The sequence below is a fragment of the Dromaius novaehollandiae genome, chromosome 2 (genome assembly GCF_036370855.1).
Source record: "Dromaius novaehollandiae isolate bDroNov1 chromosome 2, bDroNov1.hap1, whole genome shotgun sequence".
NCBI classification, from domain to species: domain Eukaryota; kingdom Metazoa; phylum Chordata; class Aves; order Casuariiformes; family Dromaiidae; genus Dromaius; species Dromaius novaehollandiae.
The window spans coordinates 37,849,395-37,865,261 of NC_088099.1; the positions used below are offsets into that span (position 1 = coordinate 37,849,395).

Below are 15,867 nucleotides of genomic sequence, written 5' to 3' on the forward strand. Positions count from 1 at the left end.
CCGCTCCCCGGCGTCGCCAGGGTCTTGGCACCAGGCGGTGGCTCCTTCGCTCCCTTTTTGTTGGGCTAGTTGTTGTGTCTGCTAAAACATAAAGCACGGGGGGAAAAACGCTGGAAAGGTCGGATTTGTTTAGCGCTGCCCTTGGATGCTGTTTACAACTGTTTTTTTTCCAAGGGGGTGAAAGAATCTATTTGTGAGTGTCCAGAAAGGGCCATCGGTTTCCATGTCCGTGAGGACATCTCATGCAGAAAGGGCGGAACAATCTGCCCTTAATTATTTAAAGATGGTGACTTTGGATCAGTTTTTTTAAAGCCCTAATAAACAATATTTGATTGAAAAAATATATCCTGGCACGCCCGTGTCTCTTGCCTGCTTTCCGTCCTCTATAAGGAGACGCTGCTATTCCCTCTCTGTCCTAGAGACAAAAAGTCTCCTGTGTGACAATAAACTCGAAGGTCCTTAGCAATTTAGCACGAAGTAGATAGCGGAGGTGTCAACACGTCTTTGTTCTGTCCAGCATTTATTTTCCTGCTCGTTGAACTGTAACTATTAGAAACTAGACGAAGGTGAAATTCGTCTTAACCAGTATTTTTACTTTTTTTAATCAAGCACAATAAAAGGTGGGTGATGCGTTGTTAAAATGCCTGTCATTATTATTATTATTGTTATTGTTGTTATAATTTTTATTGCGGCATGGTAACAAATTGTAACAGCGTATTCTTTGGGCTATTTAAAAAATAGAGTGAAATAAACAATTTCGGTTTTGGAATAAATTACTAGCCCAGTAGCCCGGTCCGGTGTCTGTGTTTGTTTTTTAAATTTTAGGTTGACGGCTGTGCTCCACACGGGCAGAAATCCACGAAAAAGCCATAGCGCTTCCTCCTTCCGAAATACCTGAAGGGAAAAGGTGGGGGGAGGGCTGCTGAAAGAAATTATCCCCAAGAAGGAAGGGCGACTAGTGTGAAGGACATATACAAATGCAAAGATTAGAGGTGGGGAAGGAAACACAAAACCCAACACTTGAATAAAAAAAAAAAAAAAAAAAAAAAAGAACGCTGCAAAGAGAAGTCGGTGAGAGAACTAAAGGCTGAAGTACAAAGGAAGGGAAATCGCCTCTGCTCCAATTTGCAGACTAGTGATTGTCTGAAGGAGTTCTGCTCCCTGTCACCTAATCTCTTCCCTTGGCGGCTTGTTAGCGTTTGGCACAGGGTCTCTGCTCAAACATTATACATTCGATATTCAAAAATCCTCCTTACATATACATCACTTGCTAATTTTGTCAGTGTGTGCACATTTCAGCGACTGATAATAGGACATTGTTATTTAAAGGACAAATAGCTCTGACCCATAAAGAGGCAGGAGCTCGTATTTTTCCCTGCCAATTCCAGTCTGCCTCTTAAAAATAAAAGTTGGAATGAAAGAGGAGACGAAATGCTGGATTTCTGCTCAGAACGAAGGAGGAGACAACGGGATAGTAAAGAATGCAATTAAGCCACGAAAGTAATGTACAGAATGTCAGTTTTTCTTTATGGTAAAGCATTATTTTTCTCTATAGAAATAACTGGATAATACTGTTGAGCTGCAATCCAGAAACCTTTTGTTTTTGCTGTTTGCTCGTTGTTTTTATTTTCTGAACACTCTGGTAGATTCATCTTTGCTTTCTTCACGTGCACAAGCCATTTCGTTGTCAGGATAATGCTTCTTTCAAGTGTTTCAGATTTTCTTTCTCAGTCTCGTAGGTTTGTGCATGAAGTTTGCTGTTGTGATCTGCAGAAGTCCCAGCCCTTGGTAGGAAGTCTGTCCGTGGAAAAGAAAGTCCCCGCTCATTTCTATGGGTTATCGAAGTGTGTTTCATTCGGTTTGGGTTTTGTTTCTCGTCTGCGCCCGAAATCCGTTTTAGAGATAAATCACTTGTCATTTCTTCATTCTCTTTTTTCCTTCCCTTGGAATGTAAATCCTTGTAAGACTGAGCTATTTTTAGTCTTTTCTCTTTTTCCGTAGGTGTCCACTTCTGGGGAGAGAACACTCTTAAATAAACATCGGATGTAGGTACATTAACTCGAAGCGAGCCCAGGAAAGGCGCATTTTTAATAAACCTGAGACGAACGTTTATCTCGTTAAAGGTACTTCTTCCCGCTGGTCCATGGAAACTGAGGTGGCTTTGCTCAGCACGGAGGGCGTGAAAGTGAGGAAGGAGTCAGTCCTGGTGGTGGCTGAGCAGGTAAAGTCTGAGCCGGAGGGTCTCTGTGCCAGCCCGTTGGGCTGGCTGCTGTGGCAAGCCAGGCAGGAGCAGGGGCTGCCGCCGGCGCCGCCGAGTCCGTGCGCCGGGCCGGGGTACAGGGACGGGTGTCTGAAGGCGCACAGCAGCTCCGGCCGCGGGTAGGGGTGCGACAGCACCCTGAAGGTGTCCAGCGGCCTCAGCGGGGTGCTGAAGGGAGCGGCGGCGGAGGCCGAGGTGGCTCCGAGGCCCATGTGGGAGTAGTAGGGCAGGGGCAGGTGGGACGGGAAGGGGTAGGGCAGGTTGCCGGTGGCCGCGGCGTGGCTCATCATGTAGGTGTAAAAAGCCGGGTCCGCCGGGTGAGGCCAGGTCATGGCCAGGCGCTGCCGCTTGTCCTTCATGCGGCGGTTCTGGAACCAGACCTGCGGGGAGAGCGGGGAGAGCCGTCACCCCTCCGCGCCGGGCTGCGCACCCGCCGCGCCGCTGCGCGCCTCTCCGCCCCGGCAGCGCGGGTCTGCTGGCGGGGGGAGGACCAGGGCTCTCTGGCCGAGGCCGGAAGGAGAAGCTCTCGCTCGCAGAAAGAGCTGTCATCAAGTACAGAGGGATCATTCAGGTCACTATAAATCTACAGAGGGACCCGCTGGGGCAGCTTTTTTTAGCGCTTTTTCCCTTTCTCCCCCTTAAGGCTTGTCCCGTTGAACTCTCCGGGTCCCGGGGCTCCGGGCAAGCCCACCAGCTCTGCCTCCTTCCTACCTTCTTGCAGACAGGACTACCTGGCATTATCACGATTTTTTACTTTTCTTGAGAAAAGACAAAATAAAGCGAGGGAAACGGGATCGGGAGTTGCTTCCTCTTGCCTCGCCCAAGAACTGAACGAATTTTGTACTGGACTGAAGGGAGAATTAAAAATAATCTGGTACGGAGAGGCCGGATTAGCGGTGCTGGCTGGGATGGCTCTGGGAGCCTCTTCCGCACTGCTGCTTGCTGCAGGGTGCAGGCAGGGCCAGGAAAGGGGCGGGGGGGGTGGGGGGGGCTGTGCTGCCGAAGTGCTTTCCCGAGTATTGAAAGGAACTTTGGCCATATAGATTTATATCGTGCTAATTGGAAACATGTCCGAGCTGTGTGTACCTTGATGGTGGTTTCTGGCAGATTTAGAGCAGCCGCCAGTTCACATCTCCGGGGCCTGGACACGTAGTTCTCTCGGTAAAACTCCTTCTCCAGCCGGGCGATCTGCTCGCGGGTGAAGGCGGTGCGGTAGCGGCGCATCTGGTCGCTGGCGCTGCAGGCCAGCGAGCCCGGGGGGCCGCCGCCGCCCTTGGGGTGCTCCCCGCCGCTGCTGGGGCTGCCGGTCAGCGCCTCGGAGCAGGGCCCTGCGCAGGGGACCCGGAGCGGAGACACACGCGTGACACACGCTCGCAGGCGGGCGGGCACCGCGCCACCTCCCCACCCGCCTCCCCGCCGATGTCCCCCCCGCACCTCGCCTTCTCCCTGCCGCTCCCCAGGGCCGGCGGTGCTGGGCAGATAGCCGAGGGGGGGGGAGAGGAGGGGGTGCAGCACCGGGGAAGGGTTCAGCGGGTGTGTGTCCACCCCGGCGGGGAGGTAACCCCCCCGCGACACACGCAGCCCCGGGAGCGCCCGCTCGGGTGCCCCGCTCGCTTCCCGCACCGCGGAGCCGCCGGCGGCCGTCGCAGCATCGCCAGCCCTGCGCAGCGCGGCGCGCAGGTGCGCCCGGGCCGCGGAGCACCGCAGCCCCCTCCTGCAGCCGGGGGGGCGCGGCAGCCTGCTCCCTCCGCGGGGAGGTCAGGCCGCGGGGACTCTCCCCTCAGGCGCCAAAGCCCAGGATGGGATACTTTCAGCGAGCCTCTGGGGGCAGAGAGACAACAGACAGCGTTGTCCGTGCTTCCCGGCTTCTCTTTTAAGTGATGGAGGCGTGGGGAGGGTGAAGAAGCGTGCCGTTTTGGGGTCTGGGGGGGAGCTCTGCCGGGCTGGTAAGGTGGGAATAGGAGTGGGGGCAGGGGGATAGGGGGGCCGGCCTCCACGTTTGCTTTCAAATGCAACTCTCCCTCATTGTGCCCGAGACCAAAGACAATTAATTCATTGGGACCATTTCCGAGCTGGCGCCACCGAGACATAGAAGTGACAAGGTAATTTGGACCTCTCCTCTTGTTTTCTTTCTTTTTTTCTTTTTTTTAACCCAACGTGCAAACAAGGACCTCGCCGTTGCATTTTGGGCAGGCAGGAGTCGGCGAGCAATTTTACGGTCTTTATGGCCGCTTCCGCACTCGCCCGGGCACATTTCACCCTGCAAAACCACAAACAGCTCTCGGCCAGAAAACCCGTTTGATCTTGCTCCCCCCCACACACACACAGAAAACCCTGTCGGTGGGGAGGATCGGAAGGGATTTCCTGGGGCATGCACCGTCCAGGCAATGGGAAAGAATAAAAAATTTGAAAAGAGATGGGGGGGGGGGAGCGGGTAGTGGTCTAGGCCAAAGGGGTCCTGCAGGACAAGCCGCAGACCTGATGCACACGCTGGGAAGCCTGACTGCCCTGCAGGGACGCGGGGGCTGCCTGGTGTCGTGTCCTCTGCCTCCCGGACAAGCTTCCCCATTGCAGGGAGCCGAGGGGCCGAAAACTCAAGCAGGAAACGAAATCAGCCCCCCCAGCCCGCCTTCCTTGCCTCTTTCTCGGCTAAAGTGGGGAAGACCCCCGCCAGCAGCCCCCCCCCCCGAGTGCTGGCGCCCGAGCCCGGGGGGAGGAGGGGGCGCGAGGCGGGGGAGTTGGGTACCTTTGCTGTGCTGGTACTCGGCGCTCCCGGTGGCGCAGTCCGGGGTGCAGCTCACCTCGATTTCCTCATAGAAATCCGATTCGGTGTCCGAGCTGCTCTGCTGCCCTTTGCTGGAGGGGGGCTCCGGGGCGGGGGGCTGCTGTCCGGCCGAGAGCAGTGCTGCCGCCGCCGAGCGGCTCTCCGCCACCGTCCCTGTCCCTGGCAGCACCTCGACCTCCTCTTCTTCTTCGCCTCCGCCACCTCCTCCTCCTCCTCCTCCTCTCTCCCGGGACGACAAGGGGCCAGGTCTGGGGCTGAGGCAGTTCCGATGGATCATCTTCTCCTGTGGCTCTGGAGCGGGGCTCCCCACTGCTTCGGACAAATTAGGCACCCTCTTGCCAACCAGAGCGCCAAGTTGTGTCCCTTCCAGAAACATCACCATCTCCTTCCTGGTCTCCATTGTGGCTCTGCTTAAGGGAGGGGGGAAAAAAATCCCGATCTCTTCCCCCCCCCTCCCTCCCACTGCCGCCCCAGCCTTGTGCAAACCCAGCAGCCCTCTCCTGCCAAAGCAGAGGAGCAGGCGGTAAGATAGGGTGACCTTGTGATGCGAGCGCTACACTGTGCTGTGTTGCTCTGGGAGGGATCACCATTGCCCTCTTCTTTCTAAGCTGTCATCCTCAATGGTGCAGTCGTCATTACAGTACCACTGGTGACGCCACACATTGATTGCCAGTGGATAAATAGAAACGTCTGCCATGGGGAAGATGAAAGGAAGAGCCGGAGCTAATGGGCTAAATGCGTGATGCACCAGGTGTAGGAGCCCGACATGGAGAGGGAAGTGTGAAAAAGAGATGCATATGGAGTTGAGCGGCAAAGAGGTTGTAACATGCGGATAGAGTTCCGCAGGGGGAAGCCTTGCTTGACAATTGAGCAGCCTTTTGATTGCTTTAAGGCACAACCTTGATGTAAAATTGAGGCGAAGATCCCTAGCTGCATTTTGGAAGTGAGAAGGTACTTCAGCCTCTTCCCTCGATGTATTATTTATTGCTGGCAATCAGCTTCCGCATAACTGCATATATAAGGCTTTAGGAATCCTTTGCAAACGAGGATAAGGAAATGTGCTGCTAACCTTTGAATGTAGAAATAGCCTTCACTTTTTGTTCTGGTTCCGTATCCGTTCCTATTCGTATAACTTTTATTTGCTCTATATTTAATGAGATTAAAACGTTTGGTTACAATTTGGAATCGCGGTTACTTATTTATTGCGTTTTACAACCGAAAAGGTAATATTAGTTCACTTTTTGTAACTGTAGATATTCCGGCTATGTGCTGTTTGTCATTTACTCTTATCTCTTCCTTCACAGTTTCCATTTTTTGGATGATTCTTGCGCTTGTAAGAAGGTTTTTTTTGTCTCCTTCCCTTTCTTAATTTTAATTAATTGTTTTGCATAAAATATTTTCTGCTTTCAGGAGGAAAATACTGCCAGAAGAAGGTCTGCCAATAATTCAGGCTCAGAGAAATTCAAGTTATCAAGGCCACAGCTTGTGCCAACTAGCAGATGTTGTTAAAATAGAAATGACAAGGGCAACCATTTGGACAGCACTTGTCTGAAAATAAGGGACCTTACACCGTAACTGTAGTCGCACATGCAGTCTCTTCGGTGTATTTCGAGTGCGGGAAGTGTCTCATCTCTACTGAATATTGACTCAAACGTGTAGTGTCAAGCCATTTTCACCATCTGTCGTAACTAGATTGTTCTGAATTTTTTCTGGGAGTGTTATTGGCTGGTCAGGTTACAGAAAACATTCAGCCAATTGCGTTCCCGACCCGGTAAGGAATTTACTGGCATATTTGAGGTGACGTTGCTCTGGTGGGGAGCAGGCAGCGCAATAGGAAACACGCTGGGATTTTCTGGCGAGCCCTGCGAGCAAGACGGGGTTTGAGGACGGCCACGACGCAGGGAAACAAGCGAACAGGCAAACAGCCAGGCTGCCCGGTCCGAGCGCTCGATGAGGGCACAAAAATGTGTTCGCAGCAATAAGCATGATGTCGGGGGCGGGGGGGGGGGGGGGCAAACTACGGATTTTTGCAGGACTGCCGCCACGGAGCTCTCTCTCTCGCCGCCTAGATGTGCATGCCTGTTTACGTACCCGCACAACCCACGCACAAACACGCCGGGCGGCGAAGGACTGCGCGGCCCTTCGTCACGCGTGGGGCGTGCACTGCGCCGGAGCTTGCCTGTCTGTGGAGAGCTCGTTGCTGAACTCCCTTCCCTCCCTTCCCCTTGCCAGGCTCTGCGCCCCTGCCCTGCCATGGAGGCCTCCCTGCGCTGGGGGCCGGAGGCAGGATCAGGCCCCGGTTGCTGGGGCGCGAAGCCGGCGCCGGCCGTCGGTGCGGCCGCGGCGAGGCGGGGTGTCGGCAGCGGGATCTGCCCTCGGCTCGCTTTGCCGGGGGCTGGTTTCTTGTCCCGCCGGGGGTGAAGGCTTGGCCTCCCCCGAGACCCGTTGCAGCCTGAGTCCCACGGGGAAAGTCACCTCCAAGCTCCCCCCGCCCCAGCTCGGCAAGGCAGCCGCATCGCGGGGGGCTGGCTGTGGCTCTGGCGGAGGATTTTGTTTTGTTCTCTTTTGTTTTGCCATCTCTAAGAGTTTGGGGGCGGCAAGGAGAGAGATTTCCTCCGTAAGCGTGGCACAGATATGTCCCTTTCCGAATAAAACAGTAACCGGGAGCTGAATTGGGGGTAGGAGGGCACGCTCCCGCGGCGGGCCGGGAGCCAGGCTGCAGGGCGGATGGTGGGAAATCCTTCCTCGCAGCCCGGAGCCCCTGAAGAGGGTTCCTGCGGACCGTGCTAGCCGAGCCCCACCAGCTTTAACATTGTCGTTTACAAGCCGCTACTCCCTCCTTCCTCTCCCCACTCTTAATCCCTTCCCACCATGATCTCACCCTTCATACACCTCCACTGGGAGGTTTTGTTAAAAGATGGTGCCATTGCCACGGACGGTCTGACTCAGCCTGCAGCAATACAGACTGGAATACACACACACACAAACAGACAGAGCAAACACACACACACACACACACACACACACACACAGAGTTATTTGCCAAGAGTAAACACAGAGTTAAGGGCCTGAGTGGAAAAAAACAGTTAAAGAAATTTTGACGTCAATTTAGATGAAAATAACATACGGCATCCTGCGCTGCGTTTATTTCACACTCCCTAGTAAGTCGAAGTATCACGGTGAATAACCCGTTTTACGTCGACAGCTCTGCGGTACGGCAAAGCTCTGCGCTGAGCCTCCGTCCCCCTGCCTCGCCGGCGCGGATGGGAGGCTGGACTCGCAGGGAATGCAGGGTCCGGCGCTCTGCGCTCTGTCTAGTGTTTCCCACAGATCTGTCAAGTCCGATTTGGAAGGAGACTCCCTCATTTGGAATTAATTTCCAAGCAGATTGGAAAGTGTATCTCTCCGGTTTTGGTTTTTTTTTTCTCCTGCGTGTTCCAGACTGAGATTTAAAACCTATTAAGTCTCCCTTGCTCCATTGGTCACAGCCAGGATGTCACAACTATTCTTAAAACTTTTCAAACTGATTTATTCCTTCGAGTTTACAGCTTGCTTTGCTGATAGATGGCCGAGGGGATACGAGGGCGACTGCGTTCAAAAGGGTAATATGCCGATTTCAGTTTTACCGCTGCTGAAGGTGCCCCGACTACAGAAAGCAAACGAAACACACTCCCTTCCCGAGACTAGGAAATAATAGCAGAACACTAAAATATTGTTAGAGTGATATGCTCATAAATCAAACGTTTCCCTTGAAAGTGCTAAATTTCTAGAAGGAAAAGCACATCACACACTTTGTACCCCCAGGATATTAATTTTTCTTCCCCGGACAGCAGGGAGTCCATTTTGGACTGTGAACTCATGATGCGCCTCCGGTTTACCTAAAATGTAAGTCTCGCCGTCTGTAAAAAGGGAGGAAAGTTTTAACGTATCATGCAACGATTTAGTGCCGAAATAAGTGATATGCGGTGCAAATGGGTGACAAAGCCAGAAAGCCTATTTTTAAATTTTTAATGGGTAGTGTTAACAATAATGGCGTAATTATCACTGTTTTATTAAGGCTATTTTTTACGACATGGTTAGAGGTGGAAGCTTGGAGAGAAAGAATAATAGGCGCATTATTCTAGGGTGTAAAGACAAGCTGATACAATGACAGCAAGTAACACGTAAGTGGCGTTAAGGAGAAGGAGCAGATCTGGGAGTGGAATATGTCTAGGAGAGCATGTAAGGGTATGTACAGGATCCGATTCAGGGCACCTTTCAGCCTCTGTGCAGCTCTAAATATGGGATTGCAGCTCCTCTGTGGAGGGCATCTGCCTGCCCTTTGCTTTTTTACCTGTTGGCTGCCGGAAGCAGCTCTTCTCTGTCATTGCAGAAGGCTCTGGAGATTTTGGGCTTGTTAGATCAAAATGTGAAATACTAGGGCCCGATCCTGCTCCTAGGATATTCAGTGCAAGTTTGGCTGTGGAAACTTTATCTGTTTCTTTACCGATTGCAGTGAGTAAACCGTGCAGGTATTTGGGTTTTCTGTTTTAACGGCCACAGTTTCCAGAGTCTTCGAGAGCCATAAAACTGCAGCATCCTTTTATGTTAAAATGAGAAGTAAAAACACGACCTGCGTGATAAGCTCACTGATTTTAAAGTAGAAGGGCATTTATAGTGTGAATTTAATTCAGTGTAAAGGACATGTAAATGGAAATCAACACTATTTCAGTGGTGCCTACGACGAGGCTTTTTTCCTTTACATTTCATTTAACCATAATTCGCGTTCACAGCCCTCCACGCTGCACATCTCCGTGAAACCCGTCTGCGTTTGCTTGCGTCGCCTGTGACCTGGTGCACCTGAGCATCCCTGACAGACGCGAGCAGAAATGCAGAGGGTTTTCAGAGGTGCAACCACCTGTTTTTAGGCGCCTGAAGTTGCCCGAAAGAAGGTCGTTTCAGAGGGACGGCATATCACCAAGAGAAATCTGCAGGAATACGATTGGCAAAACCAGCCTTTCACTGCATTTAGTGTTGTGCTTCAGACGTGCAGCGGCGGCTGGTGTTTTCTCCTGTATCTCAACTTGCCTCTTCTATTCCCTTTGCATTTTTATCCTCCCCTCCTCTCTCCCGCAGAAGGGACCAGCAGTTTCACCGCCTGGAATTAACCTACCGGGGGGTGGAGGGAAAAAAAGCCCTCCCCAACACGTGTCACGGCTCCGTCTGATGAAACTCCGCGTCACGCTTTACGGAAACGACCCGGCGGCGCAGGAGCAGCGGCGGTGCGCGGGCCCGGCCGCGCTTCTCCGGGGAGCCCCGCGGGGACGTGCGCAGTCCCGCGCCGGCGGCCCCGCGGGGACACGGCGCCCTCCGCACCGCCGCCGGGCTGCCGAGCACCGCCGTGCGAGGGACTGAGCGGCTGCCCGCTCTTCCCAGAAGGACGTGGCTGAGAGAAGAGGCGTTTGCAACGCACGGTATCGTTTGTAAACAAGCAGAGCACAGTCGGAGCCAGCGGCCGTCTGCGTCTCCTTGCAGCCCTTTCTAGCCATACCGCCTTTTTTAGGCCCGGTTCTGCTCCTCATAGGCCAAATGTCGATATTCTCACTGGGTCGAACCTATTTTTACGTGAACTCCTGCCAGGAAGTGTGGCGAGAGGCATACCTGTGGTTCAGAGCACCGGGTTTGACACTGGGAGTCGAATTCCCATTTGCTCGGAAAAAACAGATGCAGAAGTCCCAGCTCATATACTGGATCCTGGGAGGGGATATCTCCATAGAGTTTTCTTATCACCCCCCGAGGAGAAGGGTGAGAAATTCCTATGGAAGGTTCCTTTGGAGATACGGACATCTATGGGGTAGAGAATCTTCTGAGGGACGTTTATCAGCTTGGGGAGTGGTTGTTCAAGCACTTCTTGAAGTCCCAGACTTGAGCATCATGCTTTGGAAACCCAGTTCTTCTCCTCCCGTAGTGAAGGGCAGTTTTCCCTCCAATTCGGATTGGAGCAAATATGACTTCATGTGAACAAGCCACAGACACATGTAAAGAGACTCCATTTCAGGAGAGGCAGAAGGGAAGATTAAATATGAAACACACAATATAAAAGTAAAACAAAGAAAACACAGCAACCCAGCATGGACATCTCAATGACAATTACCCTATTCCACACCAAAGTTGCGTGTCCTAAGAAAGCGGTCATGCTGATTCACAAGTCTTGCATCATCATCAACATCTTGCATCAGTTTGTGTCCATCTCTGCCTCATTCAAACTTTCCTCAAAACAAACACACAGAAAAACTTAGGTATGGAGCTATGAGGCCATGCTGAAGGAGAGGATACCCAATTTTGTCTATCAAGGGTCAAAACTTAACCCCTAAAGTCCTAGTCCCACCTCCAGGGAATTTTGGCTACAGATAGCCAGGCTGAGAAAGCATCATCGTGTCTGTGGTCTGTCCTTACAGCAGGTTAGGCTGCCTCATTTATTCTGGGGCAAGACCTCTCCATATGGCCTTAGGGATGAGGAAGCTTATCGCCAGGGTGGGTTTATCCCACAAAAGCAAAACCTCTGTCCTGACTCCTTAGAGAGTGGCCAAGGGCTTCATCACTGCTACCCAGGGATTGCACCCTGAGGCTGGCTCCCTGCGGCTTCCTCACCACCACCACCTTCCCACTCGGAGAGGCTGCAGTCCCCTGGCTGGCAGCAAGGGTGAGAGGTAGCCCAGGTGAGCATGGAGCAGCAGAGAGTTTGCCCTGAGCAACACCGGCGACACAGCTAACTGTGCTGATGAGGATCCCTCTCCCACCGCCCATGTTTGCCCTCTGCATGCTCAGAGCTCAGCTCTGGGCACACGACACAACAATGTGTCTCGGGTGACTAAGGGGCATATGAGATAATAAACAAAAGGAAAGCCAGGGAATAAGCAACTTTAAGAGTAAGCAATGCACTTGTGTGAGAGGGCACTGAATTCAACCTAGGAGTAACTTCCTGCCTTCTGGGAGGTTGTCGAAAAAACTCACACAAGGGCAAAGAGAATCTCTTGAAGCAAATTGATTTATGCTCATGTTTTTCCTCCGTGGTCTAGTCTTACTTAGCAAGGACCAAGAGATTTTCCTTGTACTACTGACTGACTTTTGCTCTTATCTCTATTTAGTACCAATGCTTCCTCATCAACACTGCAGTTGAATTTTTCGGTCACTGAGGGCCTGAAACAGTGAAAGGATAAAGGAGACAGGGAGACAATATGAATTACCCCTCACTACTGAATTGCCCCTCATACCCACATTAACCCCTTGAGACATGAGTAAAAACAATGCAGAATATCACCCTCGTGTATGCTCTCCTTTCTTCCCTGTCCAGCCTTAACACTCTGGCAAGGTATAGCAAGGATCTTCATCAGGTAAGGCCTGCCTTTCAGGGCTCCTGCTTTCCAGGCGGGAGTTAGCAGAAGAAACTGGCCTCCCAAGTGATTCCTAGATGAGCTCAGTTTTGACCATGTTTCTCCCAGTCTCAGTGAGCAGATTGCATAGGCAACGAGTGGAAAGCATTTGTCTTCACCACTTTGTTCCTGCCCAGAAGACCAGGCACCCAAGCAGCATGCAGGAAAACTGGGATGTGGGGAGAGCGCTGTGGCCACGGGGAGGGTTTGTGGAAACCCGCAGCTGATAGAGAGCCACATTTCTTCTGGAAATCGGGAGCATATCAGCATTGCGTGGGGAGAGAAATCTGGACACGTTCATGCAATTGCTTGCTTTGCTGGCTGAAAATGGGCGTGAGAAAAGATAATGTCAGAAGCAAAGCCAGGGTGTCTGAGCATTTGCTGTTTCTGAAAGAGGAAATGAGCAAATACTAGGGAACCCTGGCAGGGAAAGAGAAGGACTTGTTTCTCACGAAGGAAAGTACTGCACAAGGCAGGGCTAATGAAGGCTGCAGCAGGTAGTCTGTGCTGGAGGGAAGTCACAGCACGCAGACGGGGCTAGCTGCTGCCGTCAGGGTTTGCCTCTGAATGCCTTATGCTGGATGGATCTATTTGCTTGCTGGCTTGGAGTACACACATGTAGGGACAGATCTCCCAGGAGCTGGCCGTGAAGCCCCAGGCAAGCAGCATCAACAAAAGTAACAAGGAAGATCCAGGGGCGAGGATCCAGGGAGACCTGGATGCCGGAGGTCTGGCCGAGGAAGGGGCACCTGCCTTCTACAGCCGGCTCGGCTCTGCCACGGCCCCCTCTCCCGTCTCTCCAGCCGCATCCCTCCTCCCTCCAGCGCCAATAGCAGCATCCGCCCCATCCCTCCCCCCCAGCCCGCGGTCCCTCGCTGTGATCACCGCGGCCCTGCACTAACTGCTGTCTTCTTGCGCCCCCCACTGCTGATGGGCCGCAGAGATGAAAGGAGCCAAGCCATCCGGCTCGCCCTTCCTTTTTCTTCTTCTTTCTTTTTTTTTTTTTTCCTTTTCCCTGTTTTTTCCCTGGGCAGCGTGCGGGAGAGGGAGCCGGCGGGCCGCATCCGCGGGGCCGCGCCGTGCCGTGCCGGCGGCTCCCGGGCGGCCCGGCCGCGGGTGCGCGCACGGAGGCACCGCGGCGGCACCGGCACCTCCCTGCGCCTCCCCGCCCCGAGGGCACCTCTGCCCCGCCTCGGAGCTATTTGGGGCAGAGATGACATCATCAGCATCACTGTCATCATCATCACCATCCTTCCTCGAGGTCAGGAATATTTTGCCCAGGCCACTTTAAAACTGTTGGAAACATGTCAGCGGAGAGAGGTCACCGCCGCAGGCAAAGCCCGCAGGCAACAAATCTCGCCGGGGTGCTACCTGGGAAAACTCGCTGCACGTGGCAGCAGCTTGGCGAGAGCCGTGCCCTTCTCCCTGCCGTGCTCTCCTGTGCCTGGTCCGCACAGGCAGGTCCCTCGGCAGGACACTGCAAATTGAACGTTTCCCACGGGCAGCCAAGGGTTTAGATGTGCCGAGCCTGAATACATCGAAATAAACATGCCCCTGTGCTTTAACCGGATTCATCTTCTTCTGAGCCATGAACTTCACTCCCCGTGTGGATACGCGGGGTGTGTCATATGCAATATCCTCTCTCTTATATATACACACATATATAAATGTATGTATGCATGTACACACCCTTTTTTGGAGTATATGGGCATAGACATATTCTTCCCGCCCTTGCTCTCCCACTATAATCCCCTTCCGAAAACTCTGCCCATATCCGGAAAGACTGCATCGATGCACCAGCACATGCCTCCCGCAGTGGGTGCAGGGCAACCCGCAGGCGGTTTTCATCTCCAGTCCACAAAACCCCTTTTGAACGCTTTTAGTCTTGCCGCCAGCCAGCAGTAAAAAAAAAAAAAAAAAATCGAAGCACGTGGAACACACGCCATGTGCTGATCCTTTCTCGTTCGGTGTGGGGATATGCCTGTCTTTCCGTTTTTTCTTGCTAGCCGTGGCTGATGCTCGTTCGGAAACGAGACTGGCCTTATCCTCATGGGGTTAGCTTCCCGCAAGGGGCATCCGTGCGGCAAGATGGTGCGGCAGGGAAAGCTTTCAAACGCCTTTACATTGGAGGGTCTTCCTTCCTCCAGCTGTCTCTGCCCCTTTCGCCTTGAACGGGACCGTCCCCGCTGGGCCGCAGCCACTGGCGGGGGCAGGCCCGCCCGGGACACCTTCCCACGGGCGGTGTGGGGGAAGGAGTGAGCCCCGGGGCTGCAGCAGGCAGCGCCCCACCGGGCCGGGGGCTCGTGGTCTGCCATTTCTTGGGTGGCCAAACACGTCTGGGTTTTGCACTGGGAGCATCAAACCACAGGACTGTCAGCAGCAACGAGCTCCACCCGGAGCTCCATCCGCGCAAACCGCGCCTTGCGGCGCAGCCGCGTCGGGGGGGCGAAGACGCCAGACGTAAGGGAGAGAGGGTATTCTTAACTGCGTGGAGACTATTATTTCACCCCCCTCCCCGTGGGACAGTTCAGGCCTCCCCCCGCGCACCTGAAGCCGGGGGGTCGCAGGCAGGGGGTGCAGCAAAGCCCCCGCGGTGGTGCCCCGCGGGCTCTGGCCCGGGGCGCCCCGGAGAAGCGCCGCCGGCCCCACAGCGCGGCGAGCCCGAGCCGGGAGCGGGAGGGCGAGCTCACGGGATCAAACCAGCCCCCTCACCCCGGGCGCTCTGGGGACCCCGGGGTGCCCTTCAAATGGGGGCGTCATCCGCTACTAGGGCGCCCTCTGGCAAGAGGGGGGAGCGGGCCAGCCCGGCGGTGGCCTTAGGGTAAAGAAGGGTGAGTCGAAATCTCTGTCTTTAACCCCTGGCACCCTCGCATCGGGCTGCTGCTGGAGCTTCTCCACTCGCCAGTCCTCGACCTGGCGCACCGACAGCAGCCAAGGCGCAGGACAGGACGTAGCTGGCTGCCCTGGGTCATATTGTCCCCGTCGGGCCCCGAGCAACACCAGTAGAGACAGTAATCACCGGTCCTATAAATGCGACGAATCCTGTGAGGATGTCCTTTCCGTGAAGCTGCGGGGGGGTAGCCCCGGGCAGGCAGCCGGGACTCACCGGCCGCCCCCCGCACAGTCTCAGCAGCCCCGGCGGCGGGCCGGGCTGGGAAGAAGTCCGGCCTCGGTGACCAGCCGGCTTTGGACGTGGCAGCAGAAATGACCTCCATCCCCTGCGACCCCCTCTTCAAATGCCAAGGACTCGAACCCAGAGCTGTTTTGCTTGATACTGCCCCAGAAAGGGCTGATTTCCAAACGGGTGGTGGGACTGGAAAAACTTCTGCCGTCGGGCTGACGGCTCCCAGCAGAGCACAGAGGGGACGTACCGAAACCATGTGTCAGAAGCGGCTGCCACACGCAGCACA

The 15,867-nt window shown here is 54.1% G+C and overlaps 1 protein-coding gene across 1 annotated transcript; it reads right to left on the bottom strand.

Moving 5' to 3' along the window:
* Positions 1 to 480: 480 nt before the first annotated feature.
* EVX1 (even-skipped homeobox 1) lies at positions 481 to 6,117 on the bottom strand. The gene is made up of 3 exons (XM_026103794.2): positions 5,007 to 6,117; positions 3,347 to 3,588; positions 481 to 2,640 (listed from the first exon to the last, which is right to left on the bottom strand). The coding sequence occupies exons 1-3, from the start codon at positions 5,443 to 5,445 to the stop codon at positions 2,110 to 2,112; spliced, it is 1,212 nt and encodes a 403-aa protein (XP_025959579.2). The 5' UTR covers positions 5,446 to 6,117; the 3' UTR covers positions 481 to 2,109.
* Between the last annotated feature and the right edge of the window lie 9,750 nt (positions 6,118 to 15,867).